At 40.6% G+C, this 25,414-nt stretch overlaps 2 protein-coding genes across 3 annotated transcripts in view; one reads left to right on the top strand and one right to left on the bottom strand.

Annotated features, from left to right (window-relative positions):
* The window catches only part of LOC126188998 (retinol dehydrogenase 11-like), a 61,192-nt gene extending 48,335 nt beyond the window's left edge, over positions 1-12,857 (bottom strand). The window contains exons 1-2 of the mRNA XM_049930802.1: positions 12,532-12,857; positions 12,210-12,445 (exon numbers count right to left, since the gene is read on the bottom strand). Of these exons, the coding sequence (XP_049786759.1) occupies positions 12,210-12,445; positions 12,532-12,801 (506 nt within the window). The 5' untranslated portion in view covers positions 12,802-12,857. The remainder of the gene's footprint in view (positions 1-12,209; positions 12,446-12,531) is intronic.
* Positions 12,858-13,039: 182 nt separating this feature from the next.
* The window catches only part of LOC126188997 (kinesin-associated protein 3), a 226,372-nt gene continuing 213,997 nt past the window's right edge, over positions 13,040-25,414 (top strand). For both annotated transcript variants that reach the window (XM_049930800.1, XM_049930801.1), the window contains exons 1-3: positions 13,040-13,174; positions 18,030-18,147; positions 19,582-19,744. In XM_049930800.1, coding sequence (XP_049786757.1) covers positions 13,044-13,174; positions 18,030-18,147; positions 19,582-19,744 — 412 coding nt within the window. In that variant the 5' untranslated portion in view covers positions 13,040-13,043. The remainder of the gene's footprint in view (positions 13,175-18,029; positions 18,148-19,581; positions 19,745-25,414) is intronic.

Genomic DNA, 25,414 nt, shown 5'->3' with positions numbered 1-25,414 from the left:
AGGGTCTTTGAATCATTAGCCTCATTAGGTTTATGTTTCGTAGACGTTGATTGAGATGATGATTCACTCATTGTGAGAAAATCCCCATGATTTCCAGCATCCCCAATGGTGCGCTCCTTCCAACTGGGGCCTCCGTTCACAAGGAGGCGCACCTGCCTTAGGTGATTGTTAACACCTCAGGTTAAACCTCCCGAACATCTGACAGAGGGACCAATCGGCAATTTGGGAAGGTTGCAGCTCAGGCAATTACCCCTCCCTGGGCCTGGACTGTACCAGGGGGTACGTGCAAACCCTACCTATCGACCTGGGGCCGGGAATCATGCGTTACCCAATCACCTGCTACGCGTTGGATGCGAGGGCCGGCCTTCAGGAACGCACAGTGAGGAAGAAGAAAAAGAGGAAACTCAAACACCGAAGCTGAGGAACAATAGGAAAAGGGAAACAGAAAAAGGAAAAGGGAGCGAAAAACAAAGGTGAGACCATTCTTACGTCAGCAACAGCCAATGCAGAACATTCCCAATAACATCCTAGACATGTTACCCAAGGGAGGGGAAAAGGAATAGAAAAAGGATAAAAATGCAGCATGGAAGGGAAAAAATGCTTCAGAAGCTGGGGCCCCATGGTAACCAAGCACGAACCCGCCAAACAGTGGCAAGCCCCTGGGGGGATTATGATTTGTACACACTTTTCTAGGAAGATCTGTAACTCTTGACACCATCGTGTGAATTTTGTTAGCTAGTTATAATTGCGTATTATTCCTACATTTGGGAAAGTAAGTGTGCAAACCACTGACGTGCATGGCAGAGAGAGTGGTGCCATACTTGTCAGTGTTGGCAAACTACTATCACTGCATCATAATTAGGTAACAGGCACTTGAGGCTAACAATTACATTAATTAATTTTGAATATAATTTGATTCACAAGTTTCTACGTATTGCAAAGGTGAACAAGAGATACCAAATACGCAGTAATGATGTCCTAGTATACAGATATTGTCCATAATTTCTTCTGGTTGTAACTGCAGTTGATTCACATCTTTGTAATTTTCACCAGATGGCACTTGTTGTAAGAGAGCTGTCTGCACTAATTTTAAATGATGCTTCACATAGGAATACACTCGAGAAATGGTTCGGGCCGTAGGAAGTAGTTAGTGTCTGGCAACCTAGTGGAAGTAATAAACCTGTTTAAAACTGTGCAAATAGCACAATTAATTTGGCCATGAAAGCAGTGACCTCTCAGTGTTGGCTGTTTCCAACAAAACCCCCACAGCAAATCTCTGCCTCACAAGGACTTGAGCTGTTCTGCTGTCAAGACTCACTTCTCCAGACCACATGGACCTACCATTTAGGCACCATGTTGAGACAGTAACTGACTGCTACAATGCCAGAAGGGTCAATAAACAGTTGCCAGCTACTCAAAGAGACAATAAATGGTCTTCGTGCTTGCTAGTTGTGACCATGTCATCTGGAATTATGATACCAACTTTTAGTTACACTTAGATCCCATCAATCAACACCTCTGTACCCCAGTGAGGTAATCTGCCATATGTCATTAGAATCTCTCACACTAACCTTCCACTCATTACTTATGATACTTTTTTAAATTCCTGGTCTCCAATCACTTTTATCACTGGTTTCAATGCCTCTTTACCCTGTTCAATCTGTGAGCTTCATTGTTGGTATGTTTGTGGTTCTTTGTGAAAATATACATTTAATTCTACATCTACACTATGCAAACCACTGAAGTGCATGGCAGTGTGTGCTTCCTATTGTATCAATTATAAATGCTTTTTCTTGTTCCATTCATGTATGGCGCACTGGAAGAAATGCACTTCTGTGTGCAGTAATTGTCCTCATGATTACTACAGGAACAAGACGTGGACGGGGGTGGGGGGTGGGGGGGTGGGGGGGGGGGGGTGGGGGGAGGTATTAGTACATTAATTGAATCATAATTTAAAGCTGGTTCTCGAAACTTTATAAGTAGGATTTTTCAGGGTATTAATAGTTTGTATCTATCATCAGGTGTCTAGCAGTTCAGTTTCTTCAGGATCATTGTGATACTATCTCATGGGTCAACAAACATGACCGTTCATGTTGCCCTACTGTGTATATGTTCAGTATCTGCTGTCAGTCCTATTTGCTATGGGCCCCACACACTTGAGCAATATTCTAGACTGGACTTTGTAGACAGATGGTGTTTCCATTTACTATTAATGTTGTCTGCAAGGTCATTACTGTACTACATGAAGAGTAAGTGCCCTACACACCTCCCTGGGGAAAACCTAAAATTACTTTTATGTCTTTCAGTGACTTGACATCCAAAATAACATGCTGTGTTCTTGTTACCATTAAATCCTCAATTCAGTCAGATTTCTCAATATACCGAATGATTGTACTTTTCATAATAAGTTTAGGTGTGCTATTGAATCAAATGCTTTTTGGAAATCAAAACATACTCCATCAGACTGACTCGATACACGACTTTCAGGATATCATGAAAGAAAAATGAGAGCTGGGTCAAACTTTTCTTGTGTTTACTGTCAATTAGAGTAAGTAATTTATGTTTCCTTTTAATTTAAGAATGCTTTCCTTTCCAGTGCCACCATATTCATTGGGTACTAGGCATTGGCTTTGACTTGCGACGTGTACAATGTATACAGGAGCACTTCAAATATGGCTTGTGCAAAGAGGGTGCTTTTTAGAAGGTATTTTAGCTGGGCTGTCACTCTCTAGTGTTGAAATTACATGTTGAGAAAGTTGTTGGTTATGTTATAAGATGCTACGGACTGAACTTTAAAATATAATAGCTGCACGTTGAACAAGGTTACGGTTGATATGCCAAGTGTGACTTCCATTATAGAAAATTAGTGGAGTCTCCAGTGATATACCAGCCAACAATGATCTTGATGTTTCCGATGCATTCTCAGATGAGGTTTCCAGACAAAGTTTCTTACATTTAACCTCTTCCTCTGGGCACACGCTATAAGATCTAAGATGTTTCTCAGAATCATTTTCAAACTCTGTCCAATTACTGTAGTAACTTAATGTAGAAACAAGTACAATATCTGTATGTGAGAAGTTTTTCAGGATTACCAAAAGATTCAATCCCACCTACTTCGACAAGTGGCATCATCAAGATGGAAGCCGCCTATGTTTTGAGCTTATTCAATATGGTTACAACATCACTCCATAACCCACATCCAAACAAATTATTGAACTCCAGCAATAAAATGAAATGAATGGCACAACTGCAGGAAGTACGGAGTTTTGGGTGGGGACGTAACATACAACACTAAGAATAACACCACCACTCCAAAACAAATATTAACTGAAAAATGCCCATGAACTCCTAGAGAACCAACAACAACAAAAAATTTAAGGGGAGGGGGAGGGGTGGGGAAAGCTTTGGGTTGAATATTTCAGTTAATCTATATGGGTCAAAAAGAACCTGCGACACCAGCAACCCACACATTACTCTGTTGTAACCAGGTATAAGTAAAACACAACCAGTAGACTGAACACAACTTTATTCCACGGAAGTGTTAACAACATGAACACAATATTTAAGTAATATTCAGCAGGAACTAATTACATACACAAAAAGCTGTTGCAATACAGGTAGAGAACTGAGGCCAACGATAACTTTGCTATCATTAAATAGACTGGAGCCTGTGAGGAGCTCTGATGGTGATCTCTCTCTCTCTCTCTCTCTCTCTCTCTCTCTCTCTCTCTCTCTCTCTCTCTCTCTCTCTCTCTCTCTCTCTCCATATATCTCTATCTCTCTCTAAAGGCGGATCCACACTGAGCGCACTGTACCGCGCTGCGCAAAACGGCTCTGCGCGCTCAGTGTGGACGGCAAACCGTGCTGCATCGCGCAGTTTTCCGGCTGTTGTCGGTACATCAAAGGAAGTGGCGCGTTTGCGCGCGCTCAGTTTAGACGGGGCTTCGGCTTACTCCATCTTAAGACCATGCGCACGCTCCAACTGGAACACAGTGCGCGCCTCGGAGCGGCGCAGCACGGCATGGACAGCGCACTCCTCTCTGTTATAGCTGTGCGCGAGGTACAGCAGCGCCGCGCAGCACGGTGCGGTGTGCTCAGTATGGACCCGCCTTAAGGCAAAACAAATACCAGTCCAACACACTACATCATGCCAGTCTCATGCGCACACAACCAGAGAGGACAACAGGATAATGGAGACTTGAAGATACACAACTACTGCAAGGAAACCGACTTACAATGTTTCAAGAACTGACTTCAAATTATGATTCTAAGAATATACTACAACCCGTGATGTATCACTCCTGTAGGGATCACAAGGACAAGATTAGATTAACCACAGAATGCTCAGAGGCATTTTAACAATCACTGCCGAAAGGCAATAGGTAGATTCCATAATTCTAGCTTTCTAGAAAACATTTGACATGGTGCCCCACTGCAAACTGTTAACAAAGATATTACTGAATAGGTTCGCAGATAGCGAGTGGCTTGAAGAGCCCAGTGTGTTGTTCTCAACAGCGAGTGTTCATCAGAGACAAGGGTATTGTCAGGAGTGACCCAGGAAAGGGTGATAGGACCACTATTATTTTCTATACACACAACTGACCTGGCTGACAGGGTGGCCAGCAATCTGCAGCTGTTCCTTTACATAACTGTGGTGTATGGCATGGTGTCAAAGTTGGTTGTCTGTAGGAGGATACAAGATGACTTTCATGAAATTTCTAATTGGAGCGATGAGCGGCAGCTAGCTCTAACTGTGGAAAAAGTAAGTTAAGGCTGATGAGTAGAAAAAACAAACCCACAGTGCTCAGCTACTGCATTATTAATGTTCTGCTTGACACAATTTGTTTAAATATCTGGATGTAACACTGCAAAGTGATACGAAATGAATTGAGCATGTGGGGATTGTGGTAGATAAGGCGAATGGTTACTTCGGTGTACTGGAAGAATTTTGGGAAAGTGTGGTTAATTTGTAAAGGCAACCACATATAGTATGCTAGTGTGACCTACTCTAGAGTACTGCTTAAGTGTTTGGTATCCTTAGCAAGTTGGATTAAAGGAAGTGATTCAGGGGCAGGCTGCTAGATTTATTGCCAGTTGAACAACATGCCAGTGTTATTGAGATGGTTTGGAAACTCAAATAGGAATGACTGTAGGGAAGGCAATGTTCTTTTTAAGGAACACTATTGAGATAATTTAGAGAAATGACATTTGGAGCTGTCTGCAGAGCCATTCTACTGCTGTTAACACACATTTCGCCTAAGGGCCACAAGGATAAGATGTGGAGAATTAGGGCTCCTACTGAGGCTCACAGTCAGTCTTCTTCCCCCCCACCATGAAACAGGGGAGGAAATGGTTGGTTGGTTTAAAGGTGAGAGAAGGGACCAAACTACAAGGTCATCAGTCCCTTGTTCCTAATAAAACAATGCCACAAGTGTGAGAATAAAATGGATGAAACATATACCACAAATGGAAAGAAAGGAAAAGCCACAAGAATGAAGGGAAGGCAATGAACAATAAAAGGGACAAAAGAGGACAAGAAAACAACAGAGAGATGCTAGAAACAGAAGAGAGTAAAACATGAAAGATTACAGTGGCTGGCCAACCATGAGAATAAAAAGGGAAAAGCCAGCCACTCTGCAACACATTAAAACCTCCACCCAAAAAGCACTAGGGTGGAGGACACAGAGGGACAAAGGACATGTGCTAAAACCTACATAGAAATATAAAACCCACTCTCACGGATAAAATGTAAAACTAAAGCTGCTGTGGAAGCATTGTCAACCAACACAGAAGGCAGGGTGCTGGGAAGTTAAAAGTCTGACGCAGAACGGCTAAAACTGGGCAGTCCAGCAAGAGGTGGATGACTGTCATTTGGGAGCCACAGCGACACTGAGGTGGGTCCTCGCGACGGAGTAGGTAACCATGCGTTAGCCAAGTATGGCCAATGCGGAGCCGGCAGAGGACAACTGATTCCCTGCGAGAGGCCTGCATGGAAGACTTCCACACATTCATAGTCTCCTTAATGACACGCAGTTTGTTGTGCATGCTGTTATGCCATTCCGTCTCCCAAAGCTGGGAAACCCCACACTGTAAGACAGAAAGCAGGTCAGCTTTGGAGATGCCTATCTCCAGAAGCAGTTTCCGCGTCGCCTGTTTGGTCAGCCTGTCGGTAAGTTCGTTGCCGGGGATTCCGACATGTCCTGGGGTCCACACAAACACCATGGAACAGCGGGACTGTTCCAGGGCATACACGGACTCTTGAATGTACGCTACCAGAGAGTGGGGACAGCACTGGTCGATAGCTTGTAGGGTGCTCAATGAGTCAGCACACAGGAGAAATGACTCGCCAGGCATGAGCGGATGTACTCAAGAGCACGAGATATGGCCGCCAGCTCTCCAGTGAAAAAACTACAGCCAACTGGCAAGGAGTGCTGCTCAATATGTCTTCCATGAACATATGTGAAACCTACGTGACCATCAGCCACTGAGCCGTCTGTGTAAACCACTTCAGAGCCCTGGTATACGTCAAGAATCAAGAGGGAGTGACAGCAGAGAGCGGCGGAGTTAATGGAGTCCTTAGGGCCATGCAAAAGGTCCAGACAAAGCTGCGGCTGAGGTGTACACCATGGAGGCGTACGTGAACAGACTGCAAGTAGAGGTGGGAAGGACTCCAGTTCGGAGAGAAAGGACTGCACGCGAACTACAATCGTTAGCCCCAATCTGGACTACCGATGTGGGAGATGGACTGCCGAGGGTGGGAAAATGAGACAGTAATTTGGATGCTCAGGGGAACTATGAATGTGTGCCTCGTAACTGGCAAGCAGTTGCGCACGTCTGATCTGCAGTGGAGAGACACCAGCCTCCATCAGTACACTGGTCACCGGACTCGTCCTAAAAGCTCCTGTCGCTAATCAAACCCCACAGTGGTGCACAGGGTCGAGTAAATGCAATTCTGAAGGCACTGCCGAACCATAAACCACACTCCCATAGTCAATTCAGGATTGGACAAGGGCTCTGTAGAGCTGCAGCAGTGTACAGTGATCTGCACCCTAACTGGTGAGCTCAGGCAATGGAGGGCATTGAGGTGCTGCCAGCACTTCCGCTTAAGCTGACAAAGATGAGGGAGCCAAGTCAATCGAGTGTCGAAAACCAGTCCTTGGCACCCTGAGTATTTGTATGGAGCACAGTATGCAATAGTTAAAAAAATATCCAGACAGAGTGTAAACATTTATTTTTCTAAGTAAACATTATGCGATACATAGAATCTGTAACTAGTAAAACCAATGGACATTGTATGTATCCTTCTCAATAGGAAATATACATATTGCAATAATTTGTTTTACTGCCACCACAAATTGTTTTACTGCCACCAGCTATGGTTGCCTTTGGTAGTCTACAATGATATCTGTGAAGCTAATTTCACATGCTTGGCGTAATTCTAGATCAGGGCCAGTTGCAGTCACGGCCATGCTTTTCTACTGCTCATAAGTCGGCAACATCAGTTTCACACAGCCAATGGGTTGATTCTTAGCCATAACCAGTGAGAGGTGGGAACAGAGGTAATTTATTTCTAGGGCTGAAATTAAAACTATTGTCTTGTTTGCTGTTTTTCAGTACATTAGCGAGCTTTCAGAGAAATATTTTGTGATTATGGCAGCGAGTGCTATAAAGTGTACCGATTTAAGTGATTTAGTTCTGCACAGCAACGTTGTCCATTCATGCATCTCTCATGGATTAATTGCTGACACAGAAAAAGGCTCAATGGCAGCGTACGATTCCACCTGTCTGCTTTGACCCATGGTGTTGTGGTGTGTGACGTCACCACGGCAGGGAGTTTATGAGTTGGTAGTGTTTGTAGATGTCGTCTTGGTGTGTGTGTGTGTGTGTGTGTGTGTGTGTGTGTGTGTGTGTGTGGGGGGGGGGGTGATGGTAGACCTACTTTGCAGTGCCAAAATTTGTTGGTGGTAAGTAATTGTGTGTTTCTTTTTTAGATTTGATTACGCAAATCCAGGTTTTGACTAGTAGCTAGCCATTCTAAATCCACTATTTTCTATTCTCAGAGTGCATGTAAGTCCCTGTTGTTTGGGCGTCATTGCATTGAGAATGGCTAGATACTTGCTGAAATCTGGATTTGCGTAATAAAATCTAAATAAGGAAGACTGATTGCTGCACTCTATAATTTATAAGTCACATAAACAGTCACCGAGTGCAGCCACTTTCCAAATGGAAGGTAACGTAATAACTGTTTTTTGTGTCTATTTTTGTCGAGTTTTAATGCTTTGTGTATTTATTGTGTATTAAATGTGTTTTAACTTACGTAAGGATGTTTGACTTTTGGTTTTTTGAGTAGTTGTGGTTTTGTTTTTCGTAGTTGTTGGTGTTGGTTTTTTCGTTTCAATGGTTATGGTTGACCTACATAGGTCAACGGAAATGACCGATTCCAAGTTTCATAGTTTTTGCTGTAGGCGTTGGTGTTCTGGTACCGTAAGCTGCAGTTGACCTATATAGGTCAAGGGAAGTGTCTGATTTCCGTAGATTTTGTTTATCATCTTGTGTGTTTTGGGACCATGGTGTGCTTTTTTACTGTTATATTTAGCTTGTCCCCTCCCTAAAACCCCAATTTCCCGCGGTTGTACCATTACTTTGATTCTATCTGTGGAGAGAGGTGTTATTGTCTTATTTATACATATTTTAGTGTTTGTTGCCGTGTGTATGTAGTGACATCATAGGCAGCATATCGGAGACGCTTAGAATAGCCATTTCTGCCAAATTGATGACAAGCGTCAAAGCAGACGGGTGGAATCGGACACTTCTGTAATCCTCACAAAAATACATCAAATGTGATGGTAAAGTGACTCTAAAAGAGTCAACAGTTTGTGTGGATGAAATCACATTGAGGTGCAGCAAAAGTCACTGCTTTGAAAAAGTGGAGCACTTTTTCTTAATTCAATCATGGGAGAAGCTGGGTGATCAATGTTTATTATTAACAGTGACACACATTAAATATATTCATTAATGGTGATTCCCCAACCTTCTCCCATTAATTTAATTAAAAAAAAAAAAGCTCCACCTACCTTCTCCCACGGCTTAATTAAAAAACATTGATCCACTTCCTCAGTGTGCTCACGCAGAGAACTGCTTTTTCGAATATATCATGAGTTGTAATGCTGTCAGTGGTTTGCAGACACTAGCACAGTTTAAACAGCTGCAACTCAAACAAGGAGGGATTAAATTTAAAATCCTCATTTACAGCAATGTTTCACATTTCCGAATGTTTTATTTCAAAACATGTTGTCTGCCTACTGCTCTCTCATTAGTTGTGCAACACAAATGGATGACACACCTTCATTTGTTCCCATCACACCTCACGGCAAGCTCTGACAACATTCCTGCATAAAACACATAAGTACACCACTGGCTCTATTCTAAACTTTTACTTACACGATTCTGCATCTGGAGCAAGCGCAAAATTTTGTCAAACTTTCATGACACCTGCAGAGAAGTCACAATTAGAGTTCTTTCATTTTCATTAACTGAACTGATATGCACAACAAAATGACGAAATGGTATTTCTTTTCTTTTGGTTGCCACTTCCACAACAACACAACTGTTGTCTTCCAACTCATCTTCCACATTAAATTCTTCATCATCAAAACTAATCATCATCCTCGTCACTCATCTAAAGAATATCAGAATCTTCACCACCTGCTCTCTGGCTGAAGTCAATGGGTATCAGCAAAAATTCTTAAGCTTCCTCTTTTTCTTCCATACTGAGCTGTCTGTCTTAGGGATGGTTGCTTTTGGAAGAGGTCAAATTTCCTTTGGTGATAAGAGTCAGACCTTTTGAACAGCTACTAATTTCACGCACACTAGTTCCAGACAATTGGAGCAATGCTTGTGTTGTTGGTGTCCGTTATATCTATCCTATCTGTAACATTGTCAGTGTTTTCTGGTACATTTCCAAATACTGCACCTTTTTTAACAATGTGTTGCCAAGATAACTAGCCTTTCAAGAGACTGCCTAGGGACAAAACATTCATGCCGTGTTGGGCCAAAAGCAGTTTACTCTCCTTAGCGAACCATTTTTGTTTCCTGCATATATACTAATTTTGGCCCAGAACAAACTGTTCACTCTGCCCCAATCCCCATTAATGAAAACATGTTTATTCAGTCACACACAGATATAGTTCAGTATTTTATGTAGTGTGAACAGCAATTCCCACGATAACTGCTTACTTCCTCAGCATTTCGTTTTAAGAAAATGAAGTACAAATCCTTAGTATGGACATGGCAAAGTCTGCAAAGGAAGATAGTAAAACACATGAGTCTCATACTCCAGCATCAGTCAGTCAGCTAGTTTCATAGCAAGATAAGGTAGGCTAGATGTGCACAACTATGATGGCATTCTGATAGTCATACACATTATATAATCAATTGCCTACTATGCCCCATTGTTCGCTGAGCCCCTGTCTCCCCTACAGATGGAACCAAAAGCAAGTCAAGAGCCAATCTACAATGCCTGAACCAGGCTCCTCTCCTAATCTGTCTCTAAACATTATCTCGGCTACACCTGCACACAAAGAGGTCCGTGGCCCAAGGAGGAGGATCTCTGGACCACTTCATCAGCACTTGACACTAGCGTCAAATAACACCATCAGTGAGAAAACTACGTAAATGGAGAAATTTTATGACACCAGCAATATCTTTCCCGACGTCAGCCTCTAAAGGCCTACCACTAAATTTCACATTTGGATCCATGGGATAGACTGGAATTCCACCCAATTGCTTTGACCCGTGTCGTCATCAGCATGCCGAAAACCCCTAATTCAAGTGTATCTAACGTGACCCACAACTACAGTAGCCGGTATCCCAATCTCCATTTCATCCTATATAGCTTAGCCCTATAGTAAAAGTGCAGTTACGGTGTCTGCGACTTCTTTTTTTTTTTGTAGTGTGTTGCAGATGGTAATTAAAGCGTGGTGAATGATGGGAACTGATCATAATAAATGATGAGTCAAGTAGGACAAGACAGCGGAACCCGTGAGGAAATAGTTTTCGATAAACGTCCCAAGTGGATGTTTTTAATTAAATCATTGGAGAAGGTACGAGAATCAATGTTTATTAATGAGAGAGTTGCACTTTCGCTATGCTAATAAACAGTTATCCGTGATTTGATTAAAAACATTGATCCACTTACTCAGCTGTTACACAGGCACCTACGAGTACAGTTTTAATTTTACGACATTCTCTTCTACATGACAATATTCTGCACAATATAGTCCATTGCGCCGCCAACGCAATTTCGTACACTCCACATCATGACGACTATAGCACACTAAATGACAATAACGTACGTCATAAACACACGGCCACTTCTCATACGCCGCGCCCTCTACAACAACATTTTAATCCAAAACGAACACTCTACAGCTCGATGACGTCCCTCAACACGGCCCGTCACGCGTCAAAGCCGAAGGGTGGTATCATACAGCCTACCCGGATCCATACCTCCAAATGAAAGATAAACACACAAAATTCAATTTAATAAACGAACAAACTGCAAATGACGAACTAACAGTTGAAAAACCGTAAACAAATCGATAGCAAATAACTGCAGAAACTGAGAATCAATCACTAATAAGCCACATACAACCTCCAAAATCGCACTGTACACGCAAAATTCCTACACGACTCACTGGAAAACACCACCAGTAAAATGCAATATACTAACAAGATACAACCAAATACCACGACGCCCACAGCCGCTGAATCCTATAGGACTGCACCATGACTACGAAACAAATCATAAAAACAACACTAGAGCGCCACCGCTTACTTCAGCATGCCCTCCACAAACAATCCCCTTCAAACACGCCGCGCTTCCATGACGTCACACATCATAACACGCTTCCATGACGTCACACATCATAACAGTACGTCACGGTTCAATGCCGACGAGTGGAATCGCAGCAATAGGTTGACAGTTACTTCAGTATGAACTCTGGACCCTTGCAAAGTTATTAGACTATGATGGTTCATACCAGTTACATAATTAGGAGTATGGCCAATTTTGTATTAACTGTAGTGAATTCAGGAAATTGCCATTTCTATACGAATGTTGCTTTCTCCAGACCTTTTTGTTGAGCACTGTACAAATAAAAACAAATCTGAAAGTTAGAAAAGTCTGCTAAAATGTGTTACTTATCAACCTGCTGGGTGCACTTTCCATTAATTTCTTCAGCAGCAAGTTCGTCAGGAGGAAATGGCCTAGGTGATTCACACCAAAGTGTATTTCAAAGCCATCTTCTGTTGTTCTGTTTTCCTCAATTGGTATAAATACTCCTGCATTATTGATCAACACATGAATTTTCGGAAAATCTTTAATGATTACACTTGCAAAATTTCTCACAGACGCTAAAGATGACAAGTCGAGCTGCAGTGGAATCTGAAATAACAGAAACCATTTGAAAGTTTATGAACAGCGGCGCCGTTGTTTCTCCGTCCGAATTCTTGTTTTTAAGAAATACTCACTAATTGTCCTGTCGTGACGGACTGTCTTATTTCCTCGATTGCTTCCCTGGCACTTTTAATATTACGACATGCCATTATTACAGTAGCCTTCCTCCGGGCAAGTTCGCGAGCAGTAACCTTTCCTATACCTGAGTTTGCACCAGTAATTATGAAAACTCTACCATGTAGCGAACTTTTACTTTTACATCGCCCCCATTTAATCTCCCGATAACCACGTATAAGAGTTAGTGCCAGAATTACTGGCAAAATAACGTACAACGCTACCGGCATTTTACCCCACCACCACGAGTCTTCGCACAGCTGAAGAGCTGATTATCACTCATCAAAGTACTTCGTAGTTTGCAGCTACTCACGAGCAAGTTGATTGTCTCAGAAATGGACAATTCTTAATTCTAGAAAAGTGTAGTAATATAATTCCTAATTATATTTTACAAGCGTGAGCCATTCAATAAAAATTATTAGTTATGTCCAAAGATATATATCTTTGTTATGGTGAAATTTTGTCAACGATAATGTTTGAAGATACCAAACATGAATTAAATCACATTGTCATCTCTGTGTCTGTTGTTTCGTTTGACAGATGTGGAGCGATTGGACGTTGTGAATGTACAATGCAATCAGAGGATGCGAGATATTTAAAGAAGTACGACATGCCATTGCATAATGTCTTTTTGAACAGCTCTTACTGTGTAACAATGCGGAGAACGAGATTTGAGAAATCTCATTTGGCCAGTTGATGTCATTTGTTGTACATTCTTAAATTGCAGTTTGAGAATGTGTGTACTGTTTTTACAAGCAAGAGCGTCATGGGTGACAAGGTTTTGACAAGGAAATGCTACAAATTTATACGAGCCTCATATTTCATGAAATGAGAATGAAACATTTGCATAACTAATTCGTTCCTTAAAACTTTGCGTGCTCGGCAGTTGTGTTAAGCAGTAAATGTATGAAAACATCGAAATGCTTTGTTTTTGTAAGCCAGCTATATCGGCTGCTAAAACATCGTAGAAAATCATTTTGTTGGTGGCAACTCGCAACGAAGGAAGCAACTCAGAAAATCCAAAATGAATTTCTACTCCACCTGTTCGTGCGCTGACTGGACCTTAGGTATTAAAACTATATTCTGGACCAGTACTCGAACCTAGAGTCCTCAGTCGTTAGATCACGTACACACGAAAGGCATAAGCCCCAGATTCGACTGCCAGTCCGAATGCAGTTTTGATCTGCTACGAAGTTTCGGCTCAAAAAATAATTTGTGGCAGATAGTCGATAGACGTCAGGCAGGAACTTGACATTAAAAAAACGCAGTAAGGCAATACATCATTAGTCACTGCCCCTACACCGTGTCAAAATATTTATCTTGGATATGTGAATTCACATAACTCATGTTAGTGTGAAACGGATTTTGACTTTGCACATATGGAGACATCTCGTAAGGGTCTGTGTAAATTTAAATATTTGGTTTTGAAGTACATGATAAAAACACCTGATGAATGGAAGAAAGAGGAGAAACAGTTGCACCTTTTTCTGCTACTATACATAAGTGTATATAAAATAATTTCTTTGATTATAACCAACATTAGATTAGCGTTAGTGGTAGTTTGTTGCTAGTATATTTTAAAGATAAAGAATCCTGCATTGATGGCTTTTGTTGTGAATGTATGACTTGACTTCGAAGGTTCTTTTTCATGGTAAGATTTACACAGTGTGTGTGAGTGAGTGAAGCTCTGCATCTAAATATTTACTCTGCAAACCACTGTGAAATGCATAGCAGAGGGTTCATCCCACTGTACCAGTTATGATTTCCCCCATTCCATTCATGTGTTCGGTACAGGAAGAATGATTGATTAAATACCTCTGTGTGTGCTGTAATTAATGTAATCTTGTCTTCATAATCCCTACATAAGTGAGAAGTTGATAAGGACTTAATGTAATAGTTGTCAGAGTGGTGGAAAAACCTGTTTTCACTGTTCATGTGACCAGTAAAGTTCTTAGGAGCAAGGTGTGAAATGTACATAGGCTCATATTTTCCTAGCTATGTCTGCATGATTAAGCTGCAATTTACACTTAACATTTGGCAGAAATTTCATAAAATCACTTTGACTATTTATTTACTGTTACGATCTCAAGTAGCACAGGGAAGAAATAAATACCAAAATCTTTCTGTGCAAGCTCAGATTTCTCTGTTTTGTCATGATGGTTCTTAATGCACTATTTTCATTATTGTCTCAAATCTATACCTGACCATCCTGACATACTTATCTGTGCCTGATAGCATGTTCAGGATCTGAGCAGTGGGAGGTGATGTTACAACTTACTAGTTTAGTGGTGAATGGTGGGATATGACTTTGGTTTTTAGAGCTCATTTTATATCCAGGGAGTGGGGGTGTGGGAGCAGCTCTGCCTGTCCCCCTCCCCTCCCCTCCCCGCCCCTCTCTCAATCCATCTGGGGACATCCCTCAATAACTCGGACCAATGCAATAATGTTTCCTTTGATAACACCATGAGCTGTGCGCTGCTCTCTATTATCCCACTGACATTTTACCTACATTCTCTACTTTTGACAAGTATATTTAAACTTTGCTCAAAGATAATTTTTATGAATAATTTTTTGTAGGCTTTGTGAAACATCTCTCTCGACATTTACTATTTTTGGTAGTGTAACTGTTGTTCAGGTCTTTTAGTCTCCTCTTATGTTACCTCTGAAAAATTCAACGGTCTAAATTCTTAACTGCATTCAGTACAACTTCTGCAAGCAGTATTAACACATTGGTTGTCTTGTGGCAACTGGCAGCCCCAGCAGAAACATCCATCACTAAGCGTGCGGCAGTCAACATATTAAGATTGATTTAGTGGTTCTATTACTTCAGAAATAATAATGCACTTCAGCAAGGTGGTTTTATTTATGAGATAATTCATTAGGTGATATTTCATAATTTATTCCATTATTTTCTGGAATAACAACTGCAAAGATTTTTTTTATATTTTCTACATTACCTTAGAAGTGGCTCAATTTTTGCATGTCCTCCTCCTCCTGTCTCACTGGAAAATTCCTGATTTGAAAAAATCGTTTACTAATGTCAAACAATAATGGAAATTCCTGAATGGAACAATACATAAAGTAAGGCAACGGCAGCCACTAATCTGTAGCAGACTGAGCGCGTGCGTGCGCGCGCGCGCGCGCACACACACACACACACACACACACACACACACACACACACACACTCTCTCTCTCTCTCTCTCTCTCTCTCTCTCTCTCTCTCTCCCCCCTCCCTCCCTCCCTCCTCCCCCCCCCCCCCCATTCCATTACTGTGCTACTCTAGTCTTTGGACGCATATTTCTGAACTTCACTCCTTTTCTTCCTTCACAACTTTTTAATCTTGTTTCTTGTTCCTCCGTTAATGAGGCCACATAAGTAGTCTGATATTTTATAAAATTGGATTTTATGCCCTATTTAACAGTATAGAATCATATAAAATTCATTATGGAACACTACTGCCTTAAGAATCTTTAGGGGAGAACTGAGTTGTGTGTGATGTCTGTCTGTTGATTCCTCAAGAAGTTGGAAGTTTTCAAAATGGTTGTAATATCCGAGGATAAAACTTGTTTCATTATTCAAGAATCACAGATGATTCCAAAGGCACCAGACATATTTGCCACATACTTCAGAAAATTGTCACTGAGGGGCCATAAAGTGTGTTGGCTGTGGTCAGCATAGCTTCCAGCTGTTGGAAATGACGTCAGTGGCTGCCATTTACTCCTGCATCTATACAGAACAAGCACAGTCCCTTGTCTTTCACAAAGATCAGGTATATAATCACACATAAGAAAATTAAAACGTAAATAATCTGAGTTGAGCTAAGGAAAGTAGAAGGAAAAAGAAAAGACATGAAGTAATTGAGATAAGAAAAAGAAAAAAAAAGGTGTGATTTCCCATAACTTACTTGACTGGAAGGGAGTGGTTCAGAAATGCTTCACATGTTGAAAGAGCTGACACATGAAGAAAGCTGCCTACTATCGTATGAAATGTACAATGTGATTCAAAGAACCAGATTTCAGGGCAAAATCTGTTGATATTCTTGGGTCAAGTACATATTCAGTTAGAGACTGAGGAGGTATAATTAGACAGATCACAACATGTACAGAGGCTTATAAATTATTGTTCCCCTCACAGCCCATCATTGAAACTTAATTAATCGTACAAAGAAAATTGCTATTTGTGGTTTCCAAGGTATAAGTGTAGACAGAGATGAAAATTCTCTACAAAGTCTTTCTCAAGTGAATAACAAGATATGTGGGAGGAGTCAAAAGTGGTGATGAATTGTGTATTTGGATTAAAATTCCGGATACCTATAGTGAACTGTCAATAACGTCAGAACAAAGAGAGCTAAATTAAAATACTTTCACTTTTTGATTTTAGAAACTTTTTATAGGTGTTTCAGAATTGGAACTTAGTGAGGTGGTGCAGTGGTGAGTCACAAAAAGACAGCAGCCCAAACCTCTAACTGACCATCTTGGTTTAGATTTCCCGTTGTTTCCCCAAGGCAACGTTGGAATGGCGCCTTTGAAAAAGAGTGTCCCCAATTTCCTCCTTTCTCATTCCCAGACTGAGTTGTGCTCCTCTGTAATGGCCTAGTTGCTCGCTGGACATTAAATGTTAATTTTCTTCCTTCTTCCAGAATTGGTTCAATGGAAATGCCATTAAGGTGGCTACATCACATCAAGGGATGTGCGAAGCTTTCCCAATCTTTGTTAATGTCTGCCTGGCCTGGTACAAATTTACAGTTTTACACTTAGAATAAACATTTGGTTTGTATCATAAAACTGACATACAATATTACAAGTAATGCAACCTGGATTTTCCATTGTTTGAAAACTAAGAGATGTTTTTATGAGACGCAATCCACTACACCTGTTCCACATCACAAACTATCAACCACAGTGCTGTTCACTATCTTTGTATATGACAGCAACTGGTGTGTGCCCTGCATAGGAACTTTGAAACTATCTTTGCAAATATCTTTAAATCCCCCCCATCTTATCATATGTACAGTACACCTCCCTCCCAGAACTATTAGTTCCTTCATGAGAGAGAAAGTGGAGTGAGTTGGGAAAGGTTAAAAAGGAAGAACAGATCATTCAGACCCCCGCCCCCCAGGATGAGGGGACTCACTGTCATGTATTCTTCAAGAGTTGTAATTATCCACTAGTAGTCAGACTTTCATTCATTTGCTGTACCTGATAGCACTGTATGAGGTAAATAGTGCTGTAATATTGTTCCTTCCTATTTAATAGTTTTACAGCTAATGAAAATGGCTATTCACTTGTGCTTATTGTTGAATCTGAAGGATATTAGTTTATTTTTTTTTAACATTGGTATAGTTAATGCAGTCATTAATATGCTTTTACCATACATGCATGAATATTAATGCATTGAAAATAAATGGAATATGTGTTGAAAATAATAATACACATATTTAAAATTTTTCTTTCAGGAAAATTCGATCAAGGTCTATAGATGTCCATCCAACTGAGAAAGCTTTGGTGGTTACATATGAACTAGAAGCTTTTATTTTAGGTGATCTTGGTGACCCACTCCTAGGAGACAGAAAGGTATGAATGGGTTTCATTGTGTCTATGTGATGAGCTTAGTAAATTGATTGTGATAAAATTCAGTTGAAACCTGATTTGTTCTTTTTTGCCACTTAAATTTGCAGGAAAAATTTAGTACCCTGCTCAGAAACCATAACTTATTTATTTTGTCATTTTATGTTGCAACTACTTGGATCAAGATAAAGAGTCAAATAATTTACCTACAGTTGCTATAACGGAAAGGATTCTTTAACCTACTGTATAACGTTATGGCTCTTGTAATGTTTTCCTGCTCGAGAATTAAAAACTTCTGAGGTTTGGATTCATTGTGGATAAAGAAAGAGATAAGAGAAATGAATATAATACTGGTAAATTAAGAATGGGAAAGAGACAGTAGCATGAGTAAAGTTATTGACTCACCACATAGTTGAGTCTTCTGACGAATAGGGTCATGAAAAAGAACTTAGTAGCTCCGTTTTTAACCTTCAATCTTCTTCAGACCAGAGCCTACAGAGAGCTACATGCACACACAGCTGCACTGTCCTGGGATAAATGGCATAAGAAAGGGAGTGATTACTGTAGGTAGAGCCAATAGTAAGAAGAGGGACAGGAGAGAAATGGGATAGGTATATTAACCTGTGTGAGCTCACCCAGGGGTAAAAGTATTGCACATGATGATAAAGGGCTGGGATGAGGGGTGGCATGGGTGGAGAGTAAGCTGAGACGCTATTGTGACTGAAGATACACAGACTTAGGAAGAAATGAATTAAAGTGATTGGACCAGTTTGAAGAAATGAGTTTTAAGAAGCTGACTGGAAGAAGGAAACTGGAGAAGGAATGAAAATGTGAGGTTGACTTATGCGAGTAATTTGACTGTATAACTCACAACCTGAGGATTTATGAAACTGACGTTGTAGTTAACCTATGGCTAAAATTGCCCAGAATAGAAATAATACAGAAAACTGGGATAAATAATTGAAGAAATTTAGACAGGAGGGGTTTTTCTGACTGGGGAGATATTGTTGATAAAGTTTCTTGGCATAAAATCTTTGACCTATTGTTGCTTTTCATATGATAAAATTAGTTTCCATTTAAAATACATCAAGCAGAAAAGCTCTTGTGTGTGAAACAGCATGAGGATTATAGTAAGTGTCAATAGATCTACAGCAGAAGAGGAAATTAGTAACTTTCTATCTGCTTGCTAGTTTTACTTGATTTGTTAAGAAGAAGAAGAAGCCTCCATAATACACTTTATCAAATGTAAGACAAAATACTGTCGAAGCATCAATAAAAGTAAACTGATAAATATCCGTATCATTGACAATCCACAGACATATTTTTTGGTGAAGTGATGCATAAATATTTATATTTAATGCACCATTTTACAGTTCATATACTTCTCAGATTATTTAAAAACTTTCTTTTACTGACACTCAATTCCGCTTTTTCTTTCAGGAATGCCAAAAAATCATAAGACTGAAAAGTTTAAATGAAGACACAAACTGTGCAGTCCTTGCAGAAGAAGTAATAGCAAAATGTAGCCTCATTCATCCAAGTAAACTTCAAGAAGTGACACAGCTCATATATTATTTGCAAAACAGGAAGGATGTGGGAAATGGTAAGTACAAGCAGATACAAGGGTTGAATGAAAAGTAATGCCTCCACCTTCGCTAATTGGATTTGGATGGGAATATTTTAATAAATCAAATGCAGAAATAATCTTAAGAATGTGATCTTTAATTACCAATATTCACTTTTCCATGTAATCAACAGCCAATTGGATACATTTCTGCCAAAGATGAAAAAGTTTTCCAAAGCCGTCACGGAAGAAGTCGACACTCTGTTTCCGCAATCACAGTCTCATAGTTCTCTCAACATCTGTATCAGAAGCATAATGATGTCCCTGCAGATCGTATTTCATTATCAGGAACAGATGGAAGTCAGATGGTGCTAAATCTGGACTGTATGGAGGATGTCGTATCGTGGTGAGATTCAGTCTCTGAAGTTCTGCTGTGATGGCACGTGAAGTGTGTGGTTTGGCATTGTCATGCTGCAGAGAAGTGTTTTCCTTTTCCTTTCGGACCCTTGTTAGCCGTTGTTTCAGAGTTTGCAGCATTGTGATGTAATGCTCTGAATTTATTGTTGTTCCACGATCAAGGAAATCAACATGGATAACACTATCTGCATCCCAGAACACTGTGGCCATGAATTTTCCAGCTGTGGGCTGCGTATTGAATCTATTTTATGGGGCAATTCTTTGTGTCAGTATTCCATAGACTGACGTTTCGTCTCCGGGTAGTAATGGTGTACCCACGTTTTGTCTCTTGTCACAATTGAATGGAGAAAGACGTCACCTTTTTTCTCATAATGCGAGAGGAGTTCCTGGCAAATTTCAAGTCTGTGTGTTTTCATCTCAGGAGTCAGCATCCAGGGTACCCATCCTGCACAGATCTTCCGATAGCCAAGCAAAGCAATAATGTGACCCACACATTCTTGCAAAATGGTGATTGTGCTTGCAATTTATCTCTGAGTGATATGACGACCTTCCTGAATCAATCTCTCAACATTTTGCTTGTGAAACTCGGTGGTTGCTGTCACAGGACGTCCAACTCTTTGTTTGTCATGCAGGTCACATGTTCCCGCATCAACATCTTTAAACTTACTCACCCAATGACACACAGTACTCACATCAACACAATCACTATAAATTGCTTTCATTCTCTGATGAATCTCCTTTGGGGTGACACCTTATGCTGTCAAGAATTCAATTACTGCTCATTGCTTAAATTGCATTGACCAACCGTCTGTGCAGGGTTCCTTACTTTACACTGTAACAACACAATCGCTCAATGCTAAGGCTTCCCGCCATCTGGAGCTGTAGAGAAGAGGCTATGGAACAAGCCAGTACCTGCCGCATACCAATGCTGCCAGCTGTTGAAGATATATGAAGGCGGAGGCATTACTTTTTGGTCAACCCTCGTACAGTTGAAATCATCATAACAACAGTGTTTAAAAGAATGGAACATCAGTCACCTTAAGGTAAATGTGTGGCTGGTTGTTTGCTAAATAGAGAGTAAATTTGGTTGTTAAGTTCAGAGGTATCACAAGGCAGTATGATAAGACCAGTATCATTCATGATACTTTTAAATGATCTGGCAGATAAAGTTTGTGAATCTCTGAAGCTATTTTCACATTATACTGTTATGCACAGGGGTGTCCGTGGATAGAAGAGAGTTCCAAATTCCTAGACAACTAGTGAATAATCAGCATTTGTTGCAATGACTGACAGCTGACCCTTACCATAAAAATGTGATGTATTGTACCCAGACAGACATAACAGCTCAAAAATTTGTGCTTGCTTTTGAGTAAATTATCTGTGTTTTTCTAGCACAAGACCAAACTTTCACACATGTACACACAGACGCTAAAATGCAGGTCGCCAAAGATGTTGCTTAAGGACATAGTTGTTGAGTGGGAAAAGGAGAGCGGAGGTGAGAGCAAATGGGAGAATCAAATAATCATCATCATCATCATCATTTAAAACTGATTATGTCTTTCAGTATTCAGTCTCGAGCATAGCCCCCTTATAAAATTCCTCCATGATCCCCTATTCAGTGCTAACATTGGTGCCTCCTCTGATGTTAAACCTATTACTTCAAAATCATTCATAACCGAATCCAGGTACCTTCTACTTGGTCTGCCCCGACTCCTCCTACCCTCTACTGCTGAACCCATGAGTCTCTTGGGTAACCTTGCTTCTCCCATGCGTGTAACATGACCCCACCATCCAAGCCTGTTCCCCCTGACTGCTACATCTATAGAGTTCATTCCCAGTTTTTCTTTGATTTCCTCATTGTGGACACCCTCCTGCCATTGTTCCCATCTACTAGTACCTGCAATCATCCTAGCTACTTTCATATCTGTAACCTCAACATTATTGATAAGGTAACCTGAATCTACCCAGCTTTCACTCCCATACAACAAAGTTGGTCGAAAGATTGAATGGTGCACAGTTAACTTAGTCTTGGTACTGACTTCCTTCTTGCAGAAGAGAGTAGATCGTAGCTGAGCACTCACTGCTTTAGCTTTGCTACACCTCGCTTCCAGTTCTTTCACTATGTTGCCATCCTGTGAGAATATGCATCCTAAGTACTTGAAACTGTCCACCTGTTCTAACTTTGTTCCTCCTATTTGGCACTCAATCCATTTATATTTCTTTCCCACTGACATTACTTTCGTTTTGGAGATGCTAATCTTCATACCATAGTCCTTACATTTCTGATCTAGCTCTGAAATATTACTTTGCAAACTTTCAATCGAATCTGCCATCACAACTAAGTCATCTGCATATACGAGACTGCATATTTTGTGCTCACATATCTTAATCTCACCCAGCCAGTCTATTGTTTTCAACATATGATCCATAAATAATATGAACAACAGTGGAGACAGGTTGCGGCCTTGTCTTACCCCTGAAACTACTCTGAACCATGAACTCAATTTACCGTCAACTCTAACTGCTGCCTGACAATCTTTGTAAAGACCTTCAATTGCTTGCAAAAGTTTGCCTCCTATTCCATAATCTCGTAGAACAGACAATAACTTCCTCCTAGGAACCCGGTCATATGCCTTTTCTAGATCTATAAAGCATAGATACAATTCCCTGTTCCACTCATAACACGTCTCCATTATTTGCCATAAGCTAAAGATCTGGTCCTGACAACCTCTAAAAGGCCTAAACCCACACTGATTTTCATGCAATTTGTCCTCAACTAATACTAGCACTTTCCTTTCAACAATACCTGAGAAGATTTTACCCACAACACTGATTAAAGAGATACCTCTGTGGTTGTTACAATCTTTTCTGTTTCCATGTTTAAAGATTGGTGTGATTACTGCTTTCGTCCAGTCTGATGGAACCTGTCCTGACTCCCATGCCGCCTCAATTATCCTGTGTAGCCATTTAAGACCTGACATTCCACTGTATTTGATCAGTTCCAACTTAATTTCGTGCACCCCAGCCACTTTATTGCACTGCAATTTATTGACCATTTTCTCCACTTCCTCAAATGTGATCCTATTTCCATCATCATTCCTATCCCATTGTACATCGAAATCTGAAACAGTACTGATCGTATTTTCACCTACATTGAGCAACTCTTCATAATATTCCCTCCATCTGCCCAAGGCATCCACAGTATTCACCAGCAGTTTTCCTGACCTGTCCAAAATATTTGTCATTTCCTTCTTACCTCCTTTTCGAAGACTGCTAATTACACTCCAGAATGGTTTTCCAGCAGCTTGACCCATAGTCTCCAACATGTTTCCAAAGTCTTCCCAAGATTTCTTCTTGGATGCTGCAATTATCTGTCTGGCTTTGTTTCTTTCTTCAACATAACTTTCTCTGTCTACCTGAGTTCTAGTATGCAGCCATTTTTGATACGCCTTCTTTTTCCTTTTACAGGCTGCCTTGACTGTGTCATTCCACCAGGCTGTTTGCTTCATCCTACTTTTACACACTACTGTTCCAAGACATTCTTTAGCCACTTCTAGTACTGTGTCCCTGTACCTTGTCCATTCCTTTTCCAATGAATGTAATTGACTACATTCAACTAACTGGTACCTTTCTGAGATCGCTGTTATGTACTTTTGCCTGAGTTCCTTATCCTGAAGTTTCTCCACTCTTATCCTCCTACATATGGACCTGACCTCATGCACTTTCAGCCTCACAATCCCAATTTCACTGCAGATTAAATAATGATCATTGTCATCAAAGAATCCCCTGAATACACGTGTGTCCCTCACAGCCTTCCTGAATTCCTGATCTGTTATTATATAGTCAATGACAGATCTGGTTCCCCTGCCTTCCCAAGTATACCGGTGAATGTTCTTATGTTTAGAAAAGGAGTTTGTGATTACTAAGCCCATACTGGCACAGAAATCCAAGAGTTGTTTCCCGTTCCTGTTGGCCTCCATATCTTCTCCAAATTTACCCATAACCTTTTCATACCCTTCTGTTCGATTTCCAATCCTGGCGTTAAAATCACCCATGAGCAGAACAGTGTCCTTGTCCTGTACTCTAACAACTACAGCACTGAGTGTATCATAAAAACTATCCATCTTATCTTGATCTGTCCCTTCACAATGCGAATATACTGACACAATCCTAATTTTCTTGCTAGACACTGTCAAATCTATCCACATCAGTCATTCGTTTACATACCTTATTGCAACTACGCTGGGTTCCATTTCTTTCCTGATGTAAAGTCCTACACCCCATTGTGCTATTCCTGCTTTGACTCCTGACAGGTAGACCTTGTATTCTCCCACTTCCTCTTCTTTCTCACCCCTTACCCGAATGTCACTAACAGCTAAGACGTCCAGCCCCATCTTACTTGCAGCCTCTGCCAGCTCTACCTTCTTCCCAGAGTAGCCCCCATTGATATTAATAGCTCCCCATCTCATTACCATTTGTTTGCCAAGTCGTATCTTAGGAGTCCCTGGTTTGTCAGTTAGAGGTGGGACTCTGTCACCTCCAAAGGTCTGAAGCATTTTGCTCTGATTGTTGCCAGCATCATATTTAAAGTACCAGGAAAGCAGGTTGCTAGCCTTACTTGCCCCGAGTCCCATTGGGTTTTACCCCTAACGGTTAAGGGACTAACCGGTGGATTTGGTAGTCTTTTCCGTATGAGCACAAAGGTGACCACAACTCAGAATATGTCCGAGATGCCCAGCCTTATTCCAAAGTGACTGCTATCCTGACTGTCGGGACCACTTACTTGGCCACTCATATGTTGCCCATGGTTCATGAACTAGGACATGACTACAGGAACCCACACCATGAACCCCAATTTTTGCTATTTCGAGTAGGGTAAACTGATATTACAGAGTTCATATTCAGCACAACAGGGTAGATGATGACACAATGTGAGCTACGTAAAAAAAAAAAAAAAAAAAAAAAAAAACTGCATTCTGCATATTTATTTATATGTATCTGTAAACCAACTACCAATTATTATTATTATTTCTTTCCTTTCTCAGACATTATGTCTGGTTAAAAATGGAAAGTGACGCGGACCTTGATCAAGCGTGACTTCCTTTTAACCGTACGGTATATGTTACATTGCATTTAGGAACTTTTGGGTAACTGAACATGTATCAATAATTACAGATTTCTGTAGTTGTATATATACGTTTGAATGTAGCTGTATTGCGTTGATGTACTGGTGGATATTGTGTGGTATGACTCCTGTAGTTATTGTTTTTATTATTATATTTATATGTAAGC

The sequence above is a fragment of the Schistocerca cancellata genome, chromosome 5 (assembly GCF_023864275.1).
Source record: "Schistocerca cancellata isolate TAMUIC-IGC-003103 chromosome 5, iqSchCanc2.1, whole genome shotgun sequence".
Taxonomy (NCBI): Eukaryota; Metazoa; Arthropoda; class Insecta; order Orthoptera; family Acrididae; genus Schistocerca; species Schistocerca cancellata.
Note: the sequence above shows the minus strand (reverse complement) of the source record. Positions and strands in the feature narration are given on the sequence as shown.